Raw genomic sequence first — 22,070 nt, forward strand, 5'->3', positions numbered from 1 at the left:
CTCTCTCTCTCTCTCTCTCTCTCTCTCTCACACACACACACACACATCAGCAAAGTACAATCTACATGCCTAACCCTTCCTGCCGCTTGTTTTTGTAAATAAAGTTGAAATGGCACACAGACCTGCCCATTCATTTATGTATCAGCCGTAGCTGCTTTTGTACAACCATAGAATTGAGTAATAGCAACAGAGACTCTGTGGCCCACAAAGCCTAAAACATTTGCAGTCTTGCCTAGTACAGAACAGGTTTGCTGACTCTGGCCTAGCGGCCTCTCCAGGGAAGGATCCAGCATTTCATTTTAGAAGATCTGCTTTCTTCTCCATTGAAAAGAAAAAGTTACTGCTTTATTTGATTATCCATTTTAGTTCTAACAAATGAAGCAGTCTTTTTTTGTCCCTATTTAGCTAACACGCAGGATTATGGTAAATTATTCCAATACTTAAAACCATTCAGATACCAAGCTCTCGCTACAGGGAGCGGCTGGAACCTTCCATTCTAGTCCCCGTGTCACTGGCATGGCCTGTTCGCAAATGGACATTTATCTGTTGTTTTTCTTTTTCTTTTTGCTTTGATTGTACCCCACAGATGGAAAACTCCATGGCTAAATAAAGACCATCTCTGTCCCCCAGGTATTTCTATTTTTACAATACAGGTTTGCAGAACCAACGAGTATTATATGTACAGGATTCCTTAGAAGGTGAAGCCAGAGTGTTCCTCGACCCCAATGTACTGTCTGATGACGGCACGGTGGCGCTCCGAGGTGAGTGCTCCCCGACTGAGCCCACAGGAATCCCGGGGCCCTCACTTCCGGCTCTGACGTGGGTGCAGTCCCTTCACCTCTGGAATACCGGATAGGCTGGGCTTATGGTAGAACAGATGCATATGCTCTGTCCAGGAGAGCTCATTTTGCGCAGTATCTTCAGTAGGGCAAACATGAGCGGTCACATGTTCTGATAGCGTGAAGCAGAACTGGAGAATAATTCACACTGGGCCCAAATTAGCTTCTGGGGCTTCTGAGATATTTAAGTATCATCATCATTGCTTCTCACATCCCTGAGCCCTCTCTGTGTTTAGGAAAAAAAATCTTCTATAAGGAATTTAAGCTCTCTGAAGAATGTTCCAGCTATGAATGTACAACAGGAAAGACCATTTACAAGATCTTTTTTCTTGGTGAGGAGGAAGTGATCAGAGTTTTAAAAATTTAGTTGTATTTTAGAATTGAAAGTAGGAAACCACAGTCTTGTAGAAATTAGACAACTTGATACCCTATTCCCTGAAGACGGCAAGTTTAAAACCCGAATCAGTAAGTTTGGCCTGTAGTTGCCCTGTATCTCTTAAATAGCTCCAACCTGAGATAACCTCCTCCACAGGCCATGAAGATTACCCTAGGTTTGTGCCATTAGAGCTAGTTCTAAGGAAGGATTTGGCTATTTGCTGGTTCTGTGGTTTAATAGTTGTATACTGTGAGAATCGTCTCTTGTTAGGATCCTAGATTTTAGTGAAGTTGGCTCAGCATTTCCCCCAGAGCATCCTCTGTTTTGTAGAGAAAGCACAGGCGAAGGCTCAGCCCTGTGGAGTTGAGTGATTGGAACACTCTAGTCCTGTAATTGATTAGGTGGGAATGCAAGGACCCTATTCCCACAGCCCTGTGTGAAGACCCATTTATAAAGCCACTCAGTCATTTAGTGGTTCTTCCCCTCTTCTTCCCAAGTGGGCTGTGTATGTAAATAGTGATCCTTTATCTGATTCATGTTGAAAGTAATCAGTATTGAAAATAAGATGTCAGCCAGCTAACCAGGGATATTCTTCCACAAATTTGAGTTTGTGGTTGTAAATGAATGTAATAACACCAGTTCTGTGCAGTAATATGCCCTGTGTGGATATCGTTTAACAATAAACCTTTGTTAAAATTAAAGTTTTTGTAACTCATCCAGAAGAACTTCATTATAAGAGGGTCTCTGAAAGTTCATTTCAGTAACTTTTTAACAGAATGCCTGCCACGTACGGGTCCTAATAGCTGAAAAGGAAAATCGGACATGGGACCTGGCCTGTCTTTGAGTTTTCTGAAAATGATATAGGGAAGTTATAGTATGGGTAAATATACAGATTCTTTTGGTAGTATATGATTTTTTTTAATACATTTCAAATCAACATTTTTATTTAAATTTTTCCTGAAAATTTTCTAATTATATATACTTTATGTAGAATCAGAAGTATTTTCTCCACATTGCCTTCTAGACTCTTCTCTGTCTTTATATACAGATGAGCCTCAATACTTCATAGCAATTATAAAGGATTAATAAGTAGTTCTTGTGAAATTTTAAACTTAATTACCACTAACAAATTCCATGTAAAACAATAGGAAACCTCTGAAAATAGTTGGGTTTCTGAGTATAATTTTCAACCCCTGGTGAAGTTTAACAGACATTATAAGAGGAAATCTCTAGTGTCCGTGTCTGGTACCAGATGCTATCTATATATACTTTATATTTATAAGAGCCAATATAAACAGAAAATTTCTCAACACACATTCCCTAGTGATTAGAACATTTTGTCATGGACTTAAAGAATTAGACACGCATAACAGTTCATGTCTATGAACGGTGTTGCTTTTCTTTCTTTTTCGTGGTTGCTTTTGGAATATGCTCTGTGTGAGCCTTCATTGCAACCCTTGCGCTTAACCTGGGCTTGTGCTGGTCAGATGGTGTGGACGACGTTAATTCTTGAGTGCCAGCAATGCTCAGAAAATGAGGTTGTAAAGAGTGATTCCAAATAGTTTGGAATCCATCCCAAAAATTACTTAATGGCTTCCATTTAGTTCTGTTACATGGTATGTGTTCATAATCCAGTCATTACTCGAAAAGCAGTTTCCTTATTCTTTTTCCCCTCCTCTTTAGAGTATAAATAAAATATGCTGAAAGTCTCAGATGAGCTCTGCTTTTAACTGAACTGCTCATTGAATTATAGCAATATAAACAGTGGAAGCATCTTAGTGGCATATAATCCAGTACGTTTTTTACAGATGAAGAACCTAAGACCTGGAGAGGTGAGGACGCCTGTCCAGGCTCATGAGGTGAACTCCCGTGAGGCCTGGGCTCAGCCCCCAGAGGTCCTCACGACAGGCTCCCTGCTCCTGCCATTGCACGTGTGGCAGAGAGCGTGTCAGGCAGCACGGAGGGCAGCGGGCAAGGCTAGGGGTTGTGTCCCCATGTGCACTGTGTGAGAATTTCTCCTGTGTCCCACAGGCTATGCCTTCAGTGAAGACGGGGAGTATTTCGCCTATGGTCTGAGTGCCAGCGGCTCAGACTGGGTGACGATCAAGTTCATGAAGGTTGATGGTGCCAGAGAGCTTCCAGATGTGCTCGAGAGAGTCAAGTTCAGCTGTATGGCATGGACCCATGATGGAAAAGGGATGTTCTATAACTCCTATCCCCAACAGGATGGAAAAAGTGACGGTAAGTGAAGATGGCAGGTGAAGCGCCTTTTTCGTGGACTAGAAGTGTGACTTCACATGACTTGAAAAGCTAAACCCTATGTAGAAGTTATTTGGTGTAGAACCAGGTTTCCTCAAAGGGCGCTGTATCCGTTAGCATTGCTGTATGACAGATCGCCCCAAAACTTAGTGTCTCAGAATCATAACCATATTTCTTTTGCTGGAGTCTGTGGGTTGGCCAGGCAGTTCTTCTAGATTAGCTGAGTTCTGTCATGTGTCTGTGTTCTGCTGTGGGTCATTTGGCCGATCTTGGCTTGGCTCTCTCCCATGTCAGGGGCTTTGACTCTGATCGTTGTGGTTTCTCATCCTCCAGCAGGCTAGCCCACTTGGTTTGTGTGGCAGCTCAGCAGGATTCCAAGAGGGAGAGTCAAAAGGCACAAGCCTTTTGATGCTTGTGCTTGCTGCCGGCACTGCGTCGTGGTGCTGCATTCTGTTGTTGGCCGAAGCAAGTCATGGGGCCAGCCCCTGTTTGAGGGGTGGAGAAGCAGATAGATAGAAGGAACCAGGAAAAACTGGGCCATTATTGCAATCAGTCCTTTATAAATATGTTATATCTGCCAAGGGGTCGTGGAGAAGATGGATTTTTTTTTTTCCATGAAACCGATTTATTTAATGATGTTGAGCGATTATAAAATTTTCCTACTGTGGTGATGGCATCTCTTCCTCTGATTAGAAGTTACAGGGTACTTGGTTGGTTTATCTTGACACTTTTCCCGTTGTGAATTTCTAGGACACACCTTTGTTCTTCTTTTGGGTTATACAAAGGTCCTATTGTGTTCAAGCAGTCTCTTTCCCCCTTCACTCCTCATCTTTCCAGAGAGAAAGGCCCACGTACCTTGTACCTTGCTGTTGCAAGCTGTCAACAGTCATCGTCTTCTTTCCACAATGGCCTGTAGCATTTTCCTGTTGCCTTGATTGGTCTTTACGGATGGCTTTTACCATCCCTTTGTTGGAGGTTTGGAGCTGAGGTACAGAGGCTCAGTTACTTGTTGGAGGCCTGGAGCTGGGAAGAAGCACAGCTGATCCAGTGCTTTCTGCTACATATGTTAACCCCTTATCATGACCTGCTGTATCTTCCTTGTCTTTAGATGTGCTAGCTTTCTTTTCTGATTTCCCCCAGTTGAATTGGGAATAAGACTATGATTCTTTTCATCTCTTTTGGCTGTTCAGCTTTTGCTGCCTTTTGATTAGACTAGTGCAATACTTTTTTTTTAATTCACCAGTGAACTACAAGAAGAGCTGACTTACGAGTAGACTTTCTTTTCTGGGATGTTGGCTAAAGAAAAACCTCTGGGCTCTGTACACTGAATTAGCTGCCTGTGTTAAGAGTGGTGCTGAGTTAGAAAATGGCTACTTCAAGTTTTGGGAGACCAAAAAAGTATTTCCCTGGCCATTTCTTGTTAGAGAACAATATTATTATTTTGTGAAAAACATGAAAATTATTATTTAAGCTCCGCTTTCAGTGGCAAAGACAGTAAAGATTAGTTACTATGATTGATTTCAGAAAGATACCATCTGTTCCCAGCTGTAATTTGCTGCCCTCTTGTCGAGAAGACCTCAGCAGCCTCTCAGGTTGTGTGATGGAAGGACTTACCAATGAGGCCAAGCAATTCTGACCATGTGCTTCCCGGAAAACCCATTGAAAATCACCAAGTGCTGTAAAGCTTTCTTTTATATTGTGGTGTTATCTTACTTCTTTTTCATCATTCTGAAAGCTTAGTACCTTTTTATAATAAAAAAAAAAATAGTTCAATCTCATAACATCTTCCAAAATCAATTACTTCCAGGGTGATACCCAACCAATACTTAACATTAAAAAAAAGGGGAGGAGAGAGTTTATCTTTTAGAGCATTTTTAGGTTCACAGCAAAATTGAATAGAAAGTACAGAGATTTCTCGTACAGCCCCTACCCCCACACATGCAGAGCCTCCCCTATTATCAACATCCCTCACCGGAGTAGGTACAATCAACGAACCTCCATTGATACATCATGATCACCCAAAGTTCAGAGCTCACGTTCGAGCTCGCTCTTAGTGTTGTATAGTCCACGAGTTTAGGCAAACGTGGAATGCTGTGTATCCACCATTGTAGCGTCATACGGAGTTTGACCACCCTCAGAGTCCTCACCCGTTCCTCCTCCCTGTCCACCAGCCTCTGACAACCCCTGATCTCCCTCCAGTCTCCATAGCTTTGCCTTTCCCCAAATGTCATAGTTGGAATCATACACTATGTAGCCTTCTTAGATTGGCTTCTTTCAATTGGTGATATGCCTGTCTTTTCATGGCTTGATAATCCATTTCTTATTAGCGTTGGATAGGATCCCTTGGTCGAGATATAGCACGGTTTCTTTATCCTTTCACCTATTTTTAAATCCATTCAGCTATTGAAGGATATCTTGGTAGCATCCAAGATTTGGCAGTTATGAATAAAGCCACTATAAATATCTGTGTGCCAGGGTTTGTGTGGACATAAATTTTCAAATACTTGGGGTAAATACCAAGGAGAGTGATTGCTGGATTGTATTATATTGTAAGAATATGTTTAGTTTTGTAAAAAACTGCAAAACTGTCTTCCAAAGTGACTGTACTAGTTTGCATTCCCACCAGCAATGAATAGGAGGTCCTGTTGCTCCACATCCTCATCAGCATTTGGTGTTGCTATTGTTCTGGATTTTGTCCATTCTATTAGCAATAATCGCGCCTCGGATAAACCTCATTGGCTACGATACTGCCACTGCGCAAAGCTGGATTTTGTCCATTCTAATAGGAGTACACTGGTATATTATTGTTTTAATTTGCATTTTCTTGGTGACATATGATGTGGACCATCTTTTCATATGCTTCTTTGCCATCTGCGTATCATTTTTTTTTCTTTTTAGAGAGAGAAAGCGCAAAACGCACAGGGGAGGGGCAGAGGGAGAGAGAGAACCCCAAGCAGTCCCCACAGTCAGCCGTGCAAAGCCCGCCGCAGGGCTTGATCTCACCACCCTGGGATCATGACCTGAGCCGGAATCAAGAGTCGGACGCTTAACCGACTGAGCTGCCCAGGTGCCCCTGCTTTAGTGAGGTTTCCATTAAGGTCTTTGGCCCATTTTTTAATAGGGTTGTTTGTTTTCTTTCTTTCTTTTTTTTTTTTTTTTGAGTTTCAAGAGTTCTTTGTAAATTTTGGGTAACAGTCCTTTATCAAATATGTCTTCTGCAGATATTCTCTCCCAGTCTGTGAATTGTCCTATTCTCTTGACAGTGTCTTTCACAGAGCAGAATTTGTTTATTTTAATGAAGTACAGCTTATTAGTTCTTTCTTTCATGGATCATACCTTTGACATTGTATCTAAAAAGTCATTGCCAAACCCAAGGTCATCCTGATTTTCTCATGTTATCTTTTAGGAATTTTACAGTTTTGCATTTACATTTAGGTTTGTGGTCCATTTTGAGTTAATTTTTTTTGAAGGGTACAGTCTATGTCTAGATTCATTTTTCTGCATGTGGATGTCTAGTTGTTCCAGCACCGTTTGCTGAAAAGGCCGTCTTTGCTCCTCTGGATTGCCTTCACTCCTTTGTCAAAGACCAGTTGACTGTATTTACGGAGGTCCTTTCTGGGCTCTCTACTCTGCTCCGTTGATTTACCTCTGTTCTTTTACCAATACCACACTGTTTTGATTACTTAGAGTAGATCTTGAAGTCAGGTAATGTCAGTCCTCCAACTTTGTTCTTTTCCTTCAATATTGTGTTGGCCATTTTGGGTTTTTTTCTCTTTCCATATAAACTTTAGGATCAACTCATCGATATCCACAAAATAACTTGCTGGGATTTTTATTGGAATTAAACTGCATCTATAGATCAAGTGGGGAAGAATTGACATGACAATATTGAGTATTCCTGTCCGTAAACATGGAGCATCTCTCCATTTATTTAATTCTTTTTTGATTTCTTTCATCAGTTTTGTAGTTTTTCTCATATAAGTCTTATACATATTTTATTAGAAATGTACCTAAGCATTTAATTTTGGGGGTACTAATGTAAATGGTATTGTGGGTTTTTAAAAAAATTTTTTTATTGAGCTATAATCAACATAGAACATTAAATTAGGTGTACAACCTAATGATTCAATATTTGTATATATTATGAAACAATCACCACACAAGTCTCCATCACATCACTGGACATAGTTATAGATTTGTTTTCTGTGATGAGAACTTTTAGCATCTTCTCTCTTAGCAACTTTTAAATATGCAGTACAGTATCATTAACTATTACTAACTATGGTCACCATGTTATATTATTACATCCTTAATGATACTATATTTTTAATTTCAAACGCCACTTATTCATTGCTGGTATACAGGAAAGCAGTTAACTTTTGCATATTAACTTTGTATCCTACAACCAGGTAATTAACTTTTTAAACGCTCCTAGCATTGTGCAATATGGGTGGAATAGATTTTCTTAAAATTGCCAACTGCACTTCAGTATACATTTTTAACTCCTTCAGGTACAGAGACATCCACCAATCTCCATCAAAAGCTCTGTTACCATGTGTTGGGAACTGATCAGTCAGAAGATATTTTGTGTGCTGAGTTTCCTGATGAGCCTAAGTGGATGGGTGGAGCTGAGGTATGGTAATTCTGTGAGATTGTCCCACAAACACGATGTCACATGGATTGTGCATGTGGATATTCTCGTTGTGTGATCTTTATGGATGTGCAAAGTCCTGTGAGTGAATATTCTTTTGTTAAAAATATTGGTATTCAAATTGACTCTTAATAGTGAAGGTGATGATAAACTTTTAACTGCAATTTCAACATAAAACCCTTAATACAAAGTAATACATGCTTATGGAAAAAAAAAAAAAGTGAAAGCACAGTATCACATAAAGCAAAATGTGAACATTTTGAAATTCAGAATCTTACGTCTCAGAGGTGAGGAAAGTATCCTTCCAAAAAATTTTCCTTGTGTAAGTGAGAATGTGGGGGGAGAGAGAGTATATGCTTTCCTTTTTTAAACACAGCTTTCCTCTTTGTGCATATTGTTCACTTGTTTTGACATTAAATGTGCATTTTCATACGTTTTCCCATCTGATAGAAGGTCAGGTATTCCTCGGGAGTCTTGACCATAACCAAACTGTATTTGAAGTCTTTGCAGTTACTGGCCCAGATTTTATTCTGTATCTTGAGAATCAAATGTGAAAAGACTTAGAGGTACTTGGAGTAAAAATTTAACTCTTGTTAGTTCATTTCTGGGTACTAAGAAATATTTTTTAAAGAAAAGCATTCTGAATGTTTTGATATAGGTGGGCTCTTGGCCCATTTTTTAGTGGGAATGAGAAATCCACTAGAAAGTCTTTAGCTCATGGAGCCACTTACTTAGAACTTTGGTAAAAAAGGAACATTTGATATTTGAACTTGGGCTCCTGGGTCTGGTTCACTGGGGGATAGAATAGTAACCCATAGTATTTTAGTTGATGTGCATTGATGTACCTTATTCCAGATTGTCCTTATAGTTATTTATTTGGTTTCCCTAGACCAGGGGTTGGCAAACTACTGCCTGCCTTCAGGCCACATCTGGCCTGCTGTCAGCTTTAGTAAATAAAGCTTCATCAGAACACAGCCACACTGTTTCGTATTGTCTGGGGCTGCTTTCAGACTGCAATGTCAGGGTTGAGTCGCTGCAAAAGGCTCCATGGCCCACAAAGCTGAAAATATTTACTTTCTGGCCCTTAATAGAAAAAATTTGCTAGGCTTTAATGCGGTGTATTAAAGGTGAATTTATAGGACTTTTATGACCTGAGATTGTATCCTTTTTTTCATGCTTTTTCCTTCTCACTGAAGTGCCCCCCCCCCAGCCCATGAGCTTTCCTTGTGTAGTTACTGTTGCCATTTTTTCACCTATTTGTTTTTAATGGCTTTTCTGACTCTATTTGTAGATTGTTTCTACTGTTTCCTTCTTAGTTCAGCTTCTCCTCCTACCTAAGTCTTCTGGTTACTATGGATAATAGGTGTTGGTTTATAAAATAATATTTTATTTTTTTACTGTCATTTTTACTGTCATCTGAGTGAAACATTAAGGAAGATGAATATGCTACCAAACAATGTTTTAATGTCAGATCATGTGTTTCTCTTTATCCTTTTGGAGGGAAGGTATTGATGGGGAAAGCCTAAAATAATACATTTTAAATAATCAATTTTATTCCCCCGGGATTCTTCATAAAATCAAAGACATTCCTAGAGAAGTTTTTATACTTCAAAGCTAATAATTTCATTACAGCAGACCTATTTTAATCAAGGTAAATGTATTTGGTTGATATAGTAACATGGGTACTGAAAATAAATGCCAGAATATTTATATAATTTAGCACATTTGTCTAAAAGGAAACAAGCTTTATAGTAGAACATGCGAGCAGCTCAGGTTGCTTGGATCTCTCTTAGTGTTTGGTTGAAGCAGTTAGGTTTTTGGTTTGTTTTTTTTTTTTCCTTTACCTTTAAATTGTGGTAAAATATACATAACAAAATATACTGGTTTAATCATTTTTAAGTATAGAGTTAAGTGGCATTAAGTACACTGACATTATTGTGCAACTATCAGCACCATATATCTCCAAAACTTTTTTCATCTTGCAAAACTGAAACTGTCCCCATTAAGCAGTAACTCCCCATCTCCCCTGCTCCCCCCATTCCCTGGCAACCATCCTTCTCTTTTCTGTCTCTCTGTGTTGGACTATTCTAGGTACCTTGTATAAATGTCATCATACAGTAGTTGTCCTTTTGTGACTGGCTGTTTAACTTAGCGTAAAGTCCTCACGTTCATCCGTGTTGTAGCATGTGTCAGAATCTCCTTCCTTTTTATAGTTGAATAATATTCCATTGTGGATATACACCACATTTTATTCCTTCATCTGTTGATGGACAGATTCCTTCATCTGTTGATGTTGGTGTGTTTCCGTAGCATTTTTGTGAGCAGTTTTTTAAAATACAGTGAAGGGCGCCTGGGTGGCTCAGTCATTTAAGCATCCGATTCTTGATTTTTGGCTCAGGTCATGATCTCAGGGTCGTGAGATCGAGCCCCGTGTTGGGCTCTTCACTGGGTGTGGAGTCTGCTTGAGATTCTCACCCTCCATTTCCCCTTCCACCCCTACTCGCTTGCTCATGCTCTCTCTCAAAAAAATAAATAAAAAAATATAGTGGAGATATATATGTATTTAACATATGTACATTCAGTTCTACTAGGAAAGTGAAAAGAAAAGCAGATTTAAGTAGTTGATGTGATCCTTCTACCATTCATTAAAAAGATGTTCACTCTATGTAAATTGTCTCATATAATCTTGACCAAAGCCTCAAAAAGGAGGTGATCATTCCATTGCATGGACAAAGTGAAATGCCTGCCAGAGAGATTAACTTGCAAGCCCATGGCTGGAACTGCCTGCTGAGTGTGTTAGACCCCACAGCCTGTGTCTTCCTAACCACGTGCACTCAGCCTCTCTGGCCCAAAGGAAAGAAGTCTTGCAGAAACGGCAGCAAAGACTGTTGAAAGGATGGCAGTAATGGAAGGGATGCATCTGTACTGCACAGAAGTAGTAAAGTTGTTAAAAAACTAAAGGGACGTAGATGGCGGGTCCTAAGGAACTTTGTATTGGATCAGAGCCTAACAGTGAATGATGCAGAGGAGGTCTACGAAAACCAGCAGACTTGGTAAGCGCAGACTGGGTGTAGTCTTCCCTGAAGCTGTAGTCCAGCTATTTGGATGGTCTTGTTACAGCGGGTGACAGACACCCACCAGGTGCCCGGTTGGTCGCTTCATGACCATGCTCTTGATGCGTGGTATTTTTCAGGTAGTTGCTTTGGGGATCATCATTTTGGACCCAGTATTTTGTTAATACCTTTACCACTTGAACAGTGACTGAATGGAGAGCTAGTGTTACAGTGATGGTGTACTATCACAGAAATTTGGAGATTTTATCCTGGTCTTGTCAGTGCAGCCTTGGACACTTCATTTCCCCTGGGGCTTTTTCAGCTCTGAAAGTCTGTGGACAAAGGTTTCAGCGCAACATCTCACCAGACCCTGACGCAGGCTTCCTGGGTGAGGAGGTAGCTGCTGGATGTGAGAGCAGCTTGGGCTTTGTGGGTGTGGTTGGAGGGGCCTTTGGGGTGGGCGGCCGGCTGAGCTTGTGGATGTGTGTGGATTTCTCCAGCAAGCTGCCATACTCCTCCCTTTGGGCTGCTGCAGTCCAGGTTCACTGAGGACTGCTCTTTGAATCCTAGACACTGTCTCTTTATGACTCCTGTTCCTTCATAGATGCCTCCTCTGCCTTCCTGCATGGACAGATCTTCTTGCCTTGAGCAGTCCATCATGTACAACCAGGAAGCAGCTTTAGTGTTTCCATCATTGCCCGTGACACCATCTGCCCCCAGGATGACTGACTTCCATCTGGCAGAACCCATAGCTTTCGGGACGTTTTGGGGTATTAGAACTGTTACGAAGGATCCATTGCAGTCCAAAGCAAAATATTAGTCTCTCCAATTTACATGCTTCTTCCCTCTGCCCAGCTCCTGTTTGGTGAGCACATGGGGAATAGGGACTACTCAACCCCCTGGTTGGTGGTTTACTTATTTTTTTCCATACAAAGACTTTATTCAAGATACCCTCAAACTAGCACAGCCCAAATACCCATTATCAAGTGCATGAATGAATGAATTGTACATCTCTACAATAGAATAGTACTACTCAGCAGTAAAAAGGAACAAACTGTTGATATATTCAACAACAGGGATGAATCTCAAAATGATTACGCTCAGTGAAAGCCAGAAGAAAGGAGTACACAGGAGTACAGAGTGTTTGATTCCATTTATAGAACACTCTGGAAAATGCAGACTAGTCTATAATGGCACAAAACAGATCAGTGGTTGCTTGGGGACCGGGCTGGGGATCAGGAGGGAGGGGATATGAAGGGGCAGGAGGAAACTCTGGAGGATGATCAGACTGGGGCACGGGAATTGACGTTTTCCAGGTGAGGCCATTCTGAGCAATGACAGCATCTCCAGTTCTCTCCCCTCGGTTATTCATCGGGGATTAGTTTCTCCAGCGACCTTGCAGGGAGGAGGAGCTGGAGGAGGGGAACGGGGTTCTTGCTCCTCCAGAGCTTTTTGTCGGTGTCTGGTTGCCACCATCTGCTTGCAGCCGTGACCGGTATCTTGGTGCCGGCTCCCTCGTGGCATCTTTTTGTAGTGAGATACCCTCCATTCTGGGAACCTGTGTGCTGTTCTCTGCGGTGGATGATAAACTCTGGCTCACATTTGTGTTGCCTTCCAAGGCTTCTGCTCCCAGCAGGATCTCCTCCATAGCTCCCCTCTTCCATCCTTTTTTCTGCCGGGACCTTTCAAGATGACTGGAAGGAGGCTACCTTCCCGGTGTCTCTTGTTCTGAGGGAAACGACCTCCATGGGTTGTTCCATCCTGGAAGGGCGGGTGCTGGTCACCGCCGCTCTCCTCACCTGCCAGCCAGGGCCTCCTCTCTCAGTCCCTGCAGCTCCCTCATGCCCCTGGGGTAACGTGAGACCTGTCTAGCATTGGGCTTAGAGGGACAGTGGTGTCAATTACTTAACACAGACTATAAGGCTTTACCTGGAAGGCAGGATTGTGGGAGAATAGAAATTGTTTTAAAAGATTCTACTAGATCAAAAAAAAAAAAATTCCCTTTATTTTGAAGTAATTCCCAGAGCATTTGGAGGGGGGACGGTTGGAAACGAGATCAAGTATTTTGAGGCACTTTTCCCAGCAGAGGGTGCTCTAGAATGAAGATTCTGAAAATGTGTCAAGTACCTTTAGAAAGGACTAAGGGGAAAATGCCCAGCCTCTTTGTCACTGTCTAGCTGAATTCTATATTGAGAACCTAATTCTGTCATAACCAAGTCTTGAAAAAGGGGCTTCTTTTTTACAAAGGTAATCCTAATCTTGATGTTTATCATGTATCTCTATAGCCATTTTTATATGTCCACTTGTGATCCCTAATTGTTCAAGTATGTGTATATTTGTGTAGACGTTTATATATTATATGTATATATTAACATGTAAAATCACTGCCTGGTGCTTGACTCCATGGCACACAGTGAGCGTTAGTTTCCTTCCCCTCCCTGTGCTGAGGTTCGTGTACGTGAAGGCCCTCGAGGCCTGGTGTGCACCCAGCTTTGCCTCACGAAGCGTAGACGGTCTAGGTGTCTAGGTGTCCCTCAGGGAATTCCACCTCACCTGCCCCTCACTGGAAAGCATTGGCTTGGAGCAGTCATTGTTCAGCAGCCCTCTTCCTGGTCAGCATACTTCATACATCTATTCCCCGGGGGCCCAGGAAGCCATTGGCTTGGTGCACCCCGGTGCTAGGGCCAGGTGATCCTCGGGAGCACAGACCGGCATGCTCTGGCCCTTTGGAAGATGTTCTTGTTGTAGTCAACTCTTCTATTTATAAACACTTTACAACACATATTAAAACACAATATTGCCAAGGGGCTTAGTGCTCATGACACAACTTCCATCATGTTCCGTTTGTCTGTCATTTTAAAGACACTTTGTCCTCCTGACCTGAGCAGGCGGCTGCCAGCATGTTATTGGTGAGTCTCCATTTCCTTGTGCTGTGCCGGAGAGCCTGTACTTTCCCCCCAACTCCCAGAGCGGCTGAGTGGTTGTCTTTCTGTTGGTCGCGGGGTGGATTCCCAACTGGACTGTGCGTGTCCGTGGCTCATCACCCGTGTCCTCTCTCTCATCAGCACCGCAGGGCGTGATAATATCCATCATGTTGATTAGTAGCGTGCGGGAAAATCCCAGCACATGGTGGGGAAGAAAAGTCAGGAAGCCACACAACAGACCAGAATTTGAGTAAAGCTAGAAAGCAGTGCCGCTCTGTATACGTGGAACAGCTCCTGACAGGAGAGAGTTGGTTTTGGTAGTACTAGGGTTGGAGTTGCTGCTCAGTCACTTCTCGCCTGACCCCTCTTGGTCAGTAAGGGAGAAAAGAAAACAAACCGTAGATTCTTAGACAACCCAGCTGCTCTGCCAGAGAAGCAACAGTCACGGCTCTGTCATGTGAAGACCTATGTTACTCGTTTCACTTTGAATGCAGGTTTCTTTTCCCTCCCTAAAATTTTCTGGCATACTGAGGAAGGAACACATCATATAGGATTTGGGTCGATTTCTGTTTTCGCCCACTGCTGTAGGACCACACCGTATTGGGAAAGCTGCGTGCTCTGTTGAATGACGACCTGATGGGAGATGTTTATGCTAACACACATCACATGAGCCTATGACTTAACCTGTCCGTGTGTACTACGCTACTCCTGTTATACAAATCCATAGAGTCCCGTTAGTGAGAAGCCATCATTGTAGGTGATTCGTTTGACCTTTAAAAGTTTTCCCAGATTAAGTTTTGGAAACATACTTAATATTAAAGAGATGATGTTGTGATTCACTACTATTATGAAAGGAATCCAAAAGAGACCATGAAATAAAATTGATAAAGTTTCCTGCTCTGAGAGGAACATGATTAACTCCCAAAGCTATTAAAACCCATTTTCATTCCTTCTGTTAATGTTCCAGACAATTTTAAGTCTCACTGCTTTTTAGGATACTTTTTTTAATATACACAATTCTTTTGTCATAATATGTAAAAGGAATACTTTCCTCAATTTGAAAAAGTGCATGTAGATTCAAATTATGAAAAAAAAAAAAACTTCATTCACTTCGTGTTGTATTCCAAGTGGAAATTAGTATATGTACCAAAGAAATTTCATGTCTGTGGAGATTTGGTTATTAACGCAAGACCACATGACTGGGGCTCAGTAGCTCTCACATAAAATAGCTTATGAGCTGTTCTTTGAAAATGATAATATGTTTGGGGCGCCTGAGTGGCTCAGTTGGTTAAGTGTCTGCCTTCGGCTCAGGTCATGGGATCCAGCCCTGTGTTGGGCTCCCTGCTCAGCGAGGAGCCTGCTTCTCTCTCTCTGTCAAATAAATCAAATCTTTTTTAAGAAAAGAAAAATAATATGTTTGATGAAAGTCTACATCATTATACACCCGCACACACATATAAATATTGGCTATGTGTCTTTGTTTTGAAAAACACCTTTGGAGGGGCACCTGGGTGGCTCAGTTAGTTAAGCATCTACCTTTGGCTCAGGTCATGATCCCAGGGTCCTGGGAAAGAATCCCACATCGGGCTTCTTGCTCAGTGGGGTGTCTCCTTCTCTCTCTGCCTTTCACCCCACTCTCTCGTGCTCTCTCTTTCAAATAAGTAAAATCTTTAAAAAAAAAAAAAGAAAACACCTTTGTAGATAAATGATTGGGAGTTTACAACATTAAGTGATCTTCTGTTCATTTTCTCTTAACATGAGATGCATAAAGAAAAGTTAGTTGATTCAGGTCATTTAGGAAGCCCAACTGTTCTTATTGTATAGTATTGAGACTGAGAATAGCCAAATTCAATGAATTTAATATTTTTATAATGCTACTAATAGTGATAACAACATAGGTTTATTGTTTAAAATAAACTACAAAGATCCCATTTTCCAGAAAAACTGCTAATATTGTCATATTCTATTTCACACTCATTTCTGTAATTCATTTAAAAAAAAAAACGGATGATAAAGCTGATAACATCTTGTAAATATGGAGCAGCCATGATCCAGACTCTGGTCTGAATGGATCACTGTCACACCTATGTGAGGCATTGACTAAAGACATTTGATAAAAACATATTATTTGGGACTAGATTCCCCTGAGGTGTGTTCCAGTTGCTGCTTATCTTTTTAAATTCTGTGGTGTTATGGCTCTTGGGTTTGTAGAGGTTATATCCTAGATGTGCTGAATCATGTGAATTTTGTGTTTGTTGGAGCAGCATATGTGAACCTAACAGAATAAAGTACAAAATACATACTCCATCTTACAGTTTGAGGTCTGTCAGGGTTTCCTTATGTCATCACTTCAGTGTAGCATAATACCACAATATACACTACTAAAATTTCTTAGTGAATTAATATGGCTTCTTTAATGAAAGTATAAAGTCTGATAACCCCATACCTTATGCCCTTTTGGTAAGTGTCAGTGAGTATGGCAGCCAGTTCCTGGATCCCCTCTTCAAAAACAGAAGCCAACACTTACGAAGGTTTTTTCCAGTAGCACAAAATATGCCAAGCTGAGAAACCACAAAGGCTAGATGGTAGCACTTCTTTCCACACTCCTCTGGCCTCCTTTTGGGGGAGTTTTCCTCAATCAGGGCTTCTCAGTGGCTAGAGATGAGGGAGGTTGGGAGTTCTCAGCCTCACCGATTCATAGTCCTGAGGCACATTCTTACGTAAGCACCTTATCCGCAGTCAGGTTGTTATCTGCTGACTCTTGTTTCATTTCTAGAGGATGAACTAGGAGAAGCGCATTGTTTGTTGGGCCTGCCCCGAAGACTGCGTGGAAGCATAGTAGTCGTGGGCTGTGCCAGGTTACACACTGCGTGTGCACAGGGTATTGTGATGCTTTGCATGCTGTCACAGGTCAGGGTCCTTGGAAAGCGGGCCTGGAAGTTGAATGGCAGTGCTTTCAGAACCTGTGCTGGGAGTGAGGGCAGAGAGGAAGGAGTTGAACTGTCATGCGGTCATTACAAACACCTCAGCCAGTCCCACAGCGAGCTCTCAGGCTGGGTCGGCCTTCATTTTCCTGACTGGGGGCTTTATACCCTTGAGTTAATCAGTCATTACATGTTGGAAGAACCCGAAAGGATTTGTGACCTTGGGAGAGGCGGTTCTCTCTGACCTGGGGACAGGCCTGGCGGTTCTCAGCCGAGCACTGCCCTCTCCTGGCTCCCGGCAGACCACGGCGGCCACCGCGTATGCTGCCGTCCCCTGGCAGGCTGTACGCTTGAGAGTGAATATAGGTAGCTCACGCGTATGTCAGCATAGTTCTGGGAACCAGATAGCTACACCCCCTGTAGCAGTTGTAAGAAGGCAAAATTCAAGCAACCATTTTGAGAGGAATTCTCCATCTCTTTTAAAATCACTTAAGGACCATCCCTCCCCCAAAGCCTTCTCAGAGCTCACTCTTCCTCTAGCTCCCCTCCCTGTTAGCCGCCTTTCTCTGCACTCCCTTCATACTTCGCACTTCTCGCTATTAATGTTCTATAATGTTCATCTGTGTGCACGTGCGTGTCCATCTCTCTCTCCCATCTGAGCATGAGCTCTTCGAGGCCCTGTGCTATTGATCTGTGTGCTTCAGAACCTGGTTCAGCAGTGGCCGGCTCTCAGGAAATGTTGGCTAAGTAAACGGCCTCCGCCCCGACTCCCTGAATAGTGGCTGGCTGTGTTTGACGGCATATGTTAAATCATGTCCTGTTAAAACCAGCCATTGTGGTGACGGTAGCCGTGTCCAGCCCTGCCCGCCCCAGAAGCAAGGGAGCTGGGGCTGGGGCAGCTTTTGCATTTGTTTCTCTCTGTTGAGGTTCGCCTGTTATGGATAATGAAAGGTTAAATGGGTAAAGAATGGTTATTTATGAGTAAATAAAGAATGAGAGCTTTAAGGGGCGCCTGGGTGCCTCAGTCGGTTAAGCGTCTGCCTTCGGCTCAGGTCATGATCCCGGGGTCCTGGGATCGAGCCCCACATCGGGCTCCCTGCTCAGGGGGGAGTCTGCTTCTCCCTCTCCCTCTGCCTCCCCCCCCCCCCCATGCTCTCTCTCTTTTTCTCTCTCAAATAAATAAATAAAATCTTAAAAAAAAAAAAGATAGCTTTCATCCCTGTTGGTATTGTTTGGAATGCAGTTACTGGATTTCATATCCACAAATGTAAATACTCGATTTACAGTAATTCTTAGAATTTTTTTGTTAATATTTATTTACATAAAAGGTAGATTTTCATGAAATAAGATCATTTTGACTTAAGGAAAATTTGTCTAAAAAATATAGACATAAAGTAGAAGAAAGCTGTGAAAAGCACAGATTTAAGAATTACATCTTTTATAATTGGTCAGACTAGTATTATTCCAACCTTGTTGCAATGAGTCAGTGCTTTTGAATCAGATTAATTGCTTCCAGAGAACACAGTTATTCTAGTTGATATCATATTGTTTAAAGAAAAAAACTAATATTTTGTGAACGGGAATTTATAGTGTTTCATGAAGGCCTGATGGGGCCCTTGGCTCACCTGTTTATCTGTTTTCTTTTTATCTGGAATTTACAAAAGTTACTTAAAATTTTTTTTTATTTGTCAGAGAGAGAGAGCACAAGCAGGGGCAGCAGCAGAGGGAGAGGGAGAAGCAGGCTCCCCACTGAGCAAGGAGCCTGATGCGGGACTCGATCCCAGGACCCTGGGATCATGACCTGAGCCAAAGGCAAATGCTTAACCAACTGAGCCACCCAGGAACCCCAGAAAAGTCACTTTTTTTTTCTATTGAGATGCAAGTGTCCTCCTCATCAACAGTATTTTTCTCTCCTCCTCCCAGTGATTTCCAAAATTCATTTTTAAATTGCCTTTAAATAGTCTGAATGTAAAGCTGTGGTTAATAAATGTACATTGTTACAATTTTAGTGGAAGAAGATGTATTTCTAACCTGTGTATTTTAGGACAGCAATGACACTTATAAATGATTTTGAAATCTGAGACTTTGAGCATTTGAAAATTCAGAGTTGTTTCCAGTTTAGCAAATTTGCTTGGTGGCTATGGAACATCACTGGGTTGTGATGAAGAGAGCTACAGTGAAAAAGACAGACTTAATTGGCATCCCGACCAGCAATGTACCTTGGGACTTCATGCCTTAGATTAAATATAAACTGCTACAATATTTAATCCAGCCAGAAATGCTGAGAAAAACTCATTAGACGTGCTCAAGACAACTGACATCAAAGGTTTGGTGTGGTTCTTGCAGTGAGTTTTACAGCCTTGTTTTTCCATCGGCTGAATCACTACAACTGAATTAACCATCATTTATTATCAATATAGCATGACTTTAAACACTAAGCTATACAAATTCCATCTTCATTTAAAGGATAAGAGAACAAAACTCTGAAGTATTAATGAGGCTGCTTTTCATTACATTTGATGAAGTTATGATTGTAAGGTTGCTTGACGATATTCATATAGGATCAATTAAAAATAAGGTGGAACTGAAATTCTAGACATGAGTTTATTAACTATGTATATGAAAAGCTTAAGGAATACATATGAAAGCCTAGAAATAGGATAGGGGCGCCTGGGTGGCTCAGTCAGTTAAGCGTCTGCCTTCAGCTCAGGTCATGATCCCAGGGTCCTGGGATCGTGCCCGGTGTTGGGCTCCCTGCTCCGCGGGAAGCCTGCTTCTCCCTCTGCCACTCCTCCTGCTTGTGTTCCCTCTCTGTCTGTGTCTCTCTCTGTCAAATAAATAAATAAAATCTTTAAAAATAAAATAAAATAAAATTCACCTTTTGGGTGCCTGGGTGGCTCAGTTGGTTAAGCGACTGCCTTCGGCTCAGGTCATGATCCTGGAGTCCCGGGATCGAGTCCCACATCGGGCTCCTTGCTCAGCAGGGAGTCTGCTTCTCCCTCTGACCCTCTTCCCTCTCATGCTCTCTCTCTCTCTTTCTCTCTCTCAAATAAATAAATAAAATCTTTAATAAAAAAAAAAAGCCTAGAAATAGGATATATATAACTCCCAAAGCAGTCAAAGAAGGGACAGTGTTTATAAAGAAATTTATAATGCAGTACCAAGAGGAAAGAAGGGGAAACTTCCAGGTGAATAGAATACTTGAAATAAGAAAATGGAAGCCAGTACATCAGCAATAACAATTAATGGAAATGGAATATAGATTCTTAGGTCGGATTTTTTAAACTCAGTCAAGTCTAATGTTATTTGCAAGAGACTCACTTAACATTATGACAAGTAAGTTGGAAATACAGTGATGATGGGAATGGAGAAAAGAATTAATGGAAATCAGAAGTTTATAATAGGATTCTCCAAAACCGTTTGATGATCTTTGAAAAGACTCTAAGGAGCCTAGCAAAAGTTGGAAGAGAGAGAATGCACCTGCAGCATTAGACATTATGTGTAGTTTGTGGCAAAAACCCATACAGCGAAATATGGTTCATGTTTGTTAAGGGAAACTGCTTCAGAACTCAAAAAAATTCACCAGGAAAGAGCGGCCAAATTAAACAGGACTTTCTAGAATCTTTGATAAAACTATAACTTACTTGGAATCCCCCTTCTGTTTCTCAAGTACAGATTATCTCTGTGCTTTAGAACAGTTTTTTTCTGAGAAAGGTGTTCAACTTACAACATCCAGTGTGCTGCCAGGTGTTCAACAATGCTGGGCACTTTAGACATGCATAGTCATTATGATTAATTTATAAATGCAAAAGAACCTGACTGAAACAGCTGGTCTACCAAAATGAACCTGTAGATAGAAAGTGAATGGACATTTTCGGAGAGCTGGAGTCTAATTCGTACAAGTCTAAGCACTTGCTGCTGCTGGGAAGTAAAATCTGAGGTATTCCATGCTCAGACACTCTTGTCTAGATGACATTTAGCTCAGTATCATCACATTGCACTGATAGAAGGAATCAGTATATGTGGGCTTGATGAGAGCAGTGCAGCAAGTCAGAGTGAATGTTTGACAGTTTCACCTCTGCATAAGAGAAAAGAAGCATGCTCCAAAGGCTGCAGGTAGTTCACAGAAGTTTTATTGGAATAGAAAACAGAAACAGTAAAAATGCCTTACTGTGTAATGAGATGGAAGGAAATATATCATTGTTATATTGTTTATGAATCATGGGTATCATATTTTAAATTAATTCCATATTAATTACATTCTTAATTCTTATATCTGTGTATTTCAAGCATGCACAATAATATACTCTTAAAAGTGTAATTATCCAATTAAAAATGAGTTTAAAAAAATAAAAACATAATGACGGGTATTTGCCTCTGGCCTTGGCAGTGTCACTGGTCCTAGAGCAGCCCTCCTGCCATAAACAGTGAGAAAAGTACACAAAATAAAGCAGTCATTTGCAGATACGGTCAGCAGGCATTGCTGGACCATCATCTATAAGAGAAGCAAGTCCTGTGATTGCCCCATCTTTCTGCCTTTCTGGAGATATTTTCTGGAGTCTGGCACAAGGAGAGAGGAGCCCACAGAGTATTGCAGTCTCCCCGAACTTAGTATCCAAAGAATTCAGGAAGACTGAAGCCACTGGAATTTGTAGGCAGAGTATCAAAAGGAGGGAACTACCACTGAGGGTCCCAGAATTCTACCTTGGTCTCCCTTTGTGACTTTGCTGACCATTAAGTAGTACGTGCATAGGATGAGACTCCATGATTCAGGCTAACAACTACCAGGGAGCTATAATCCGACAACTACCCAGGTTTAACAAGTCTGGGAGACTGCCACTTTCTGACCAAAATGGAAAGACCTTGTGAACACCCAGGGTATTCACCAGCAACCCCAGAAAGGCCACACCTTTCCAGTGGGGCTGGAAAAAGCTTGAGAACAAACCTCCAATGGATCAAACTTGAGAACAAGCCTCCAATGGATCAAGCTGATCCACTAACAAATTAACTGCCTCAAAACTTTTTAAATGGAAGACAAAAGCAA

The 22,070-nt window shown here is 41.6% G+C and overlaps 1 protein-coding gene and 1 pseudogene across 3 annotated transcripts in view; one reads left to right on the forward strand and one right to left on the reverse strand.

Moving 5' to 3' along the window:
* LOC113927490 (prolyl endopeptidase) overlaps positions 1 to 22,070 on the forward strand; it is a 114,638-nt gene that overhangs the window by 24,194 nt on the left and 68,374 nt on the right. For all 3 annotated transcript variants that reach the window (XM_027603354.2, XM_027603355.2, XM_027603356.2), the window contains 3 exons: positions 631 to 761; positions 3,247 to 3,456; positions 7,986 to 8,107. In XM_027603354.2, the coding sequence (XP_027459155.1) occupies positions 631 to 761; positions 3,247 to 3,456; positions 7,986 to 8,107 (463 nt within the window). The remainder of the gene's footprint in view (positions 1 to 630; positions 762 to 3,246; positions 3,457 to 7,985; positions 8,108 to 22,070) is intronic.
* LOC113928218 lies at positions 6,040 to 6,239 on the reverse strand (annotated as a pseudogene).

The sequence above is a fragment of the Zalophus californianus genome, chromosome 7, assembly GCF_009762305.2.
Source record: "Zalophus californianus isolate mZalCal1 chromosome 7, mZalCal1.pri.v2, whole genome shotgun sequence".
Classification (NCBI taxonomy): domain Eukaryota; kingdom Metazoa; phylum Chordata; class Mammalia; order Carnivora; family Otariidae; genus Zalophus; species Zalophus californianus.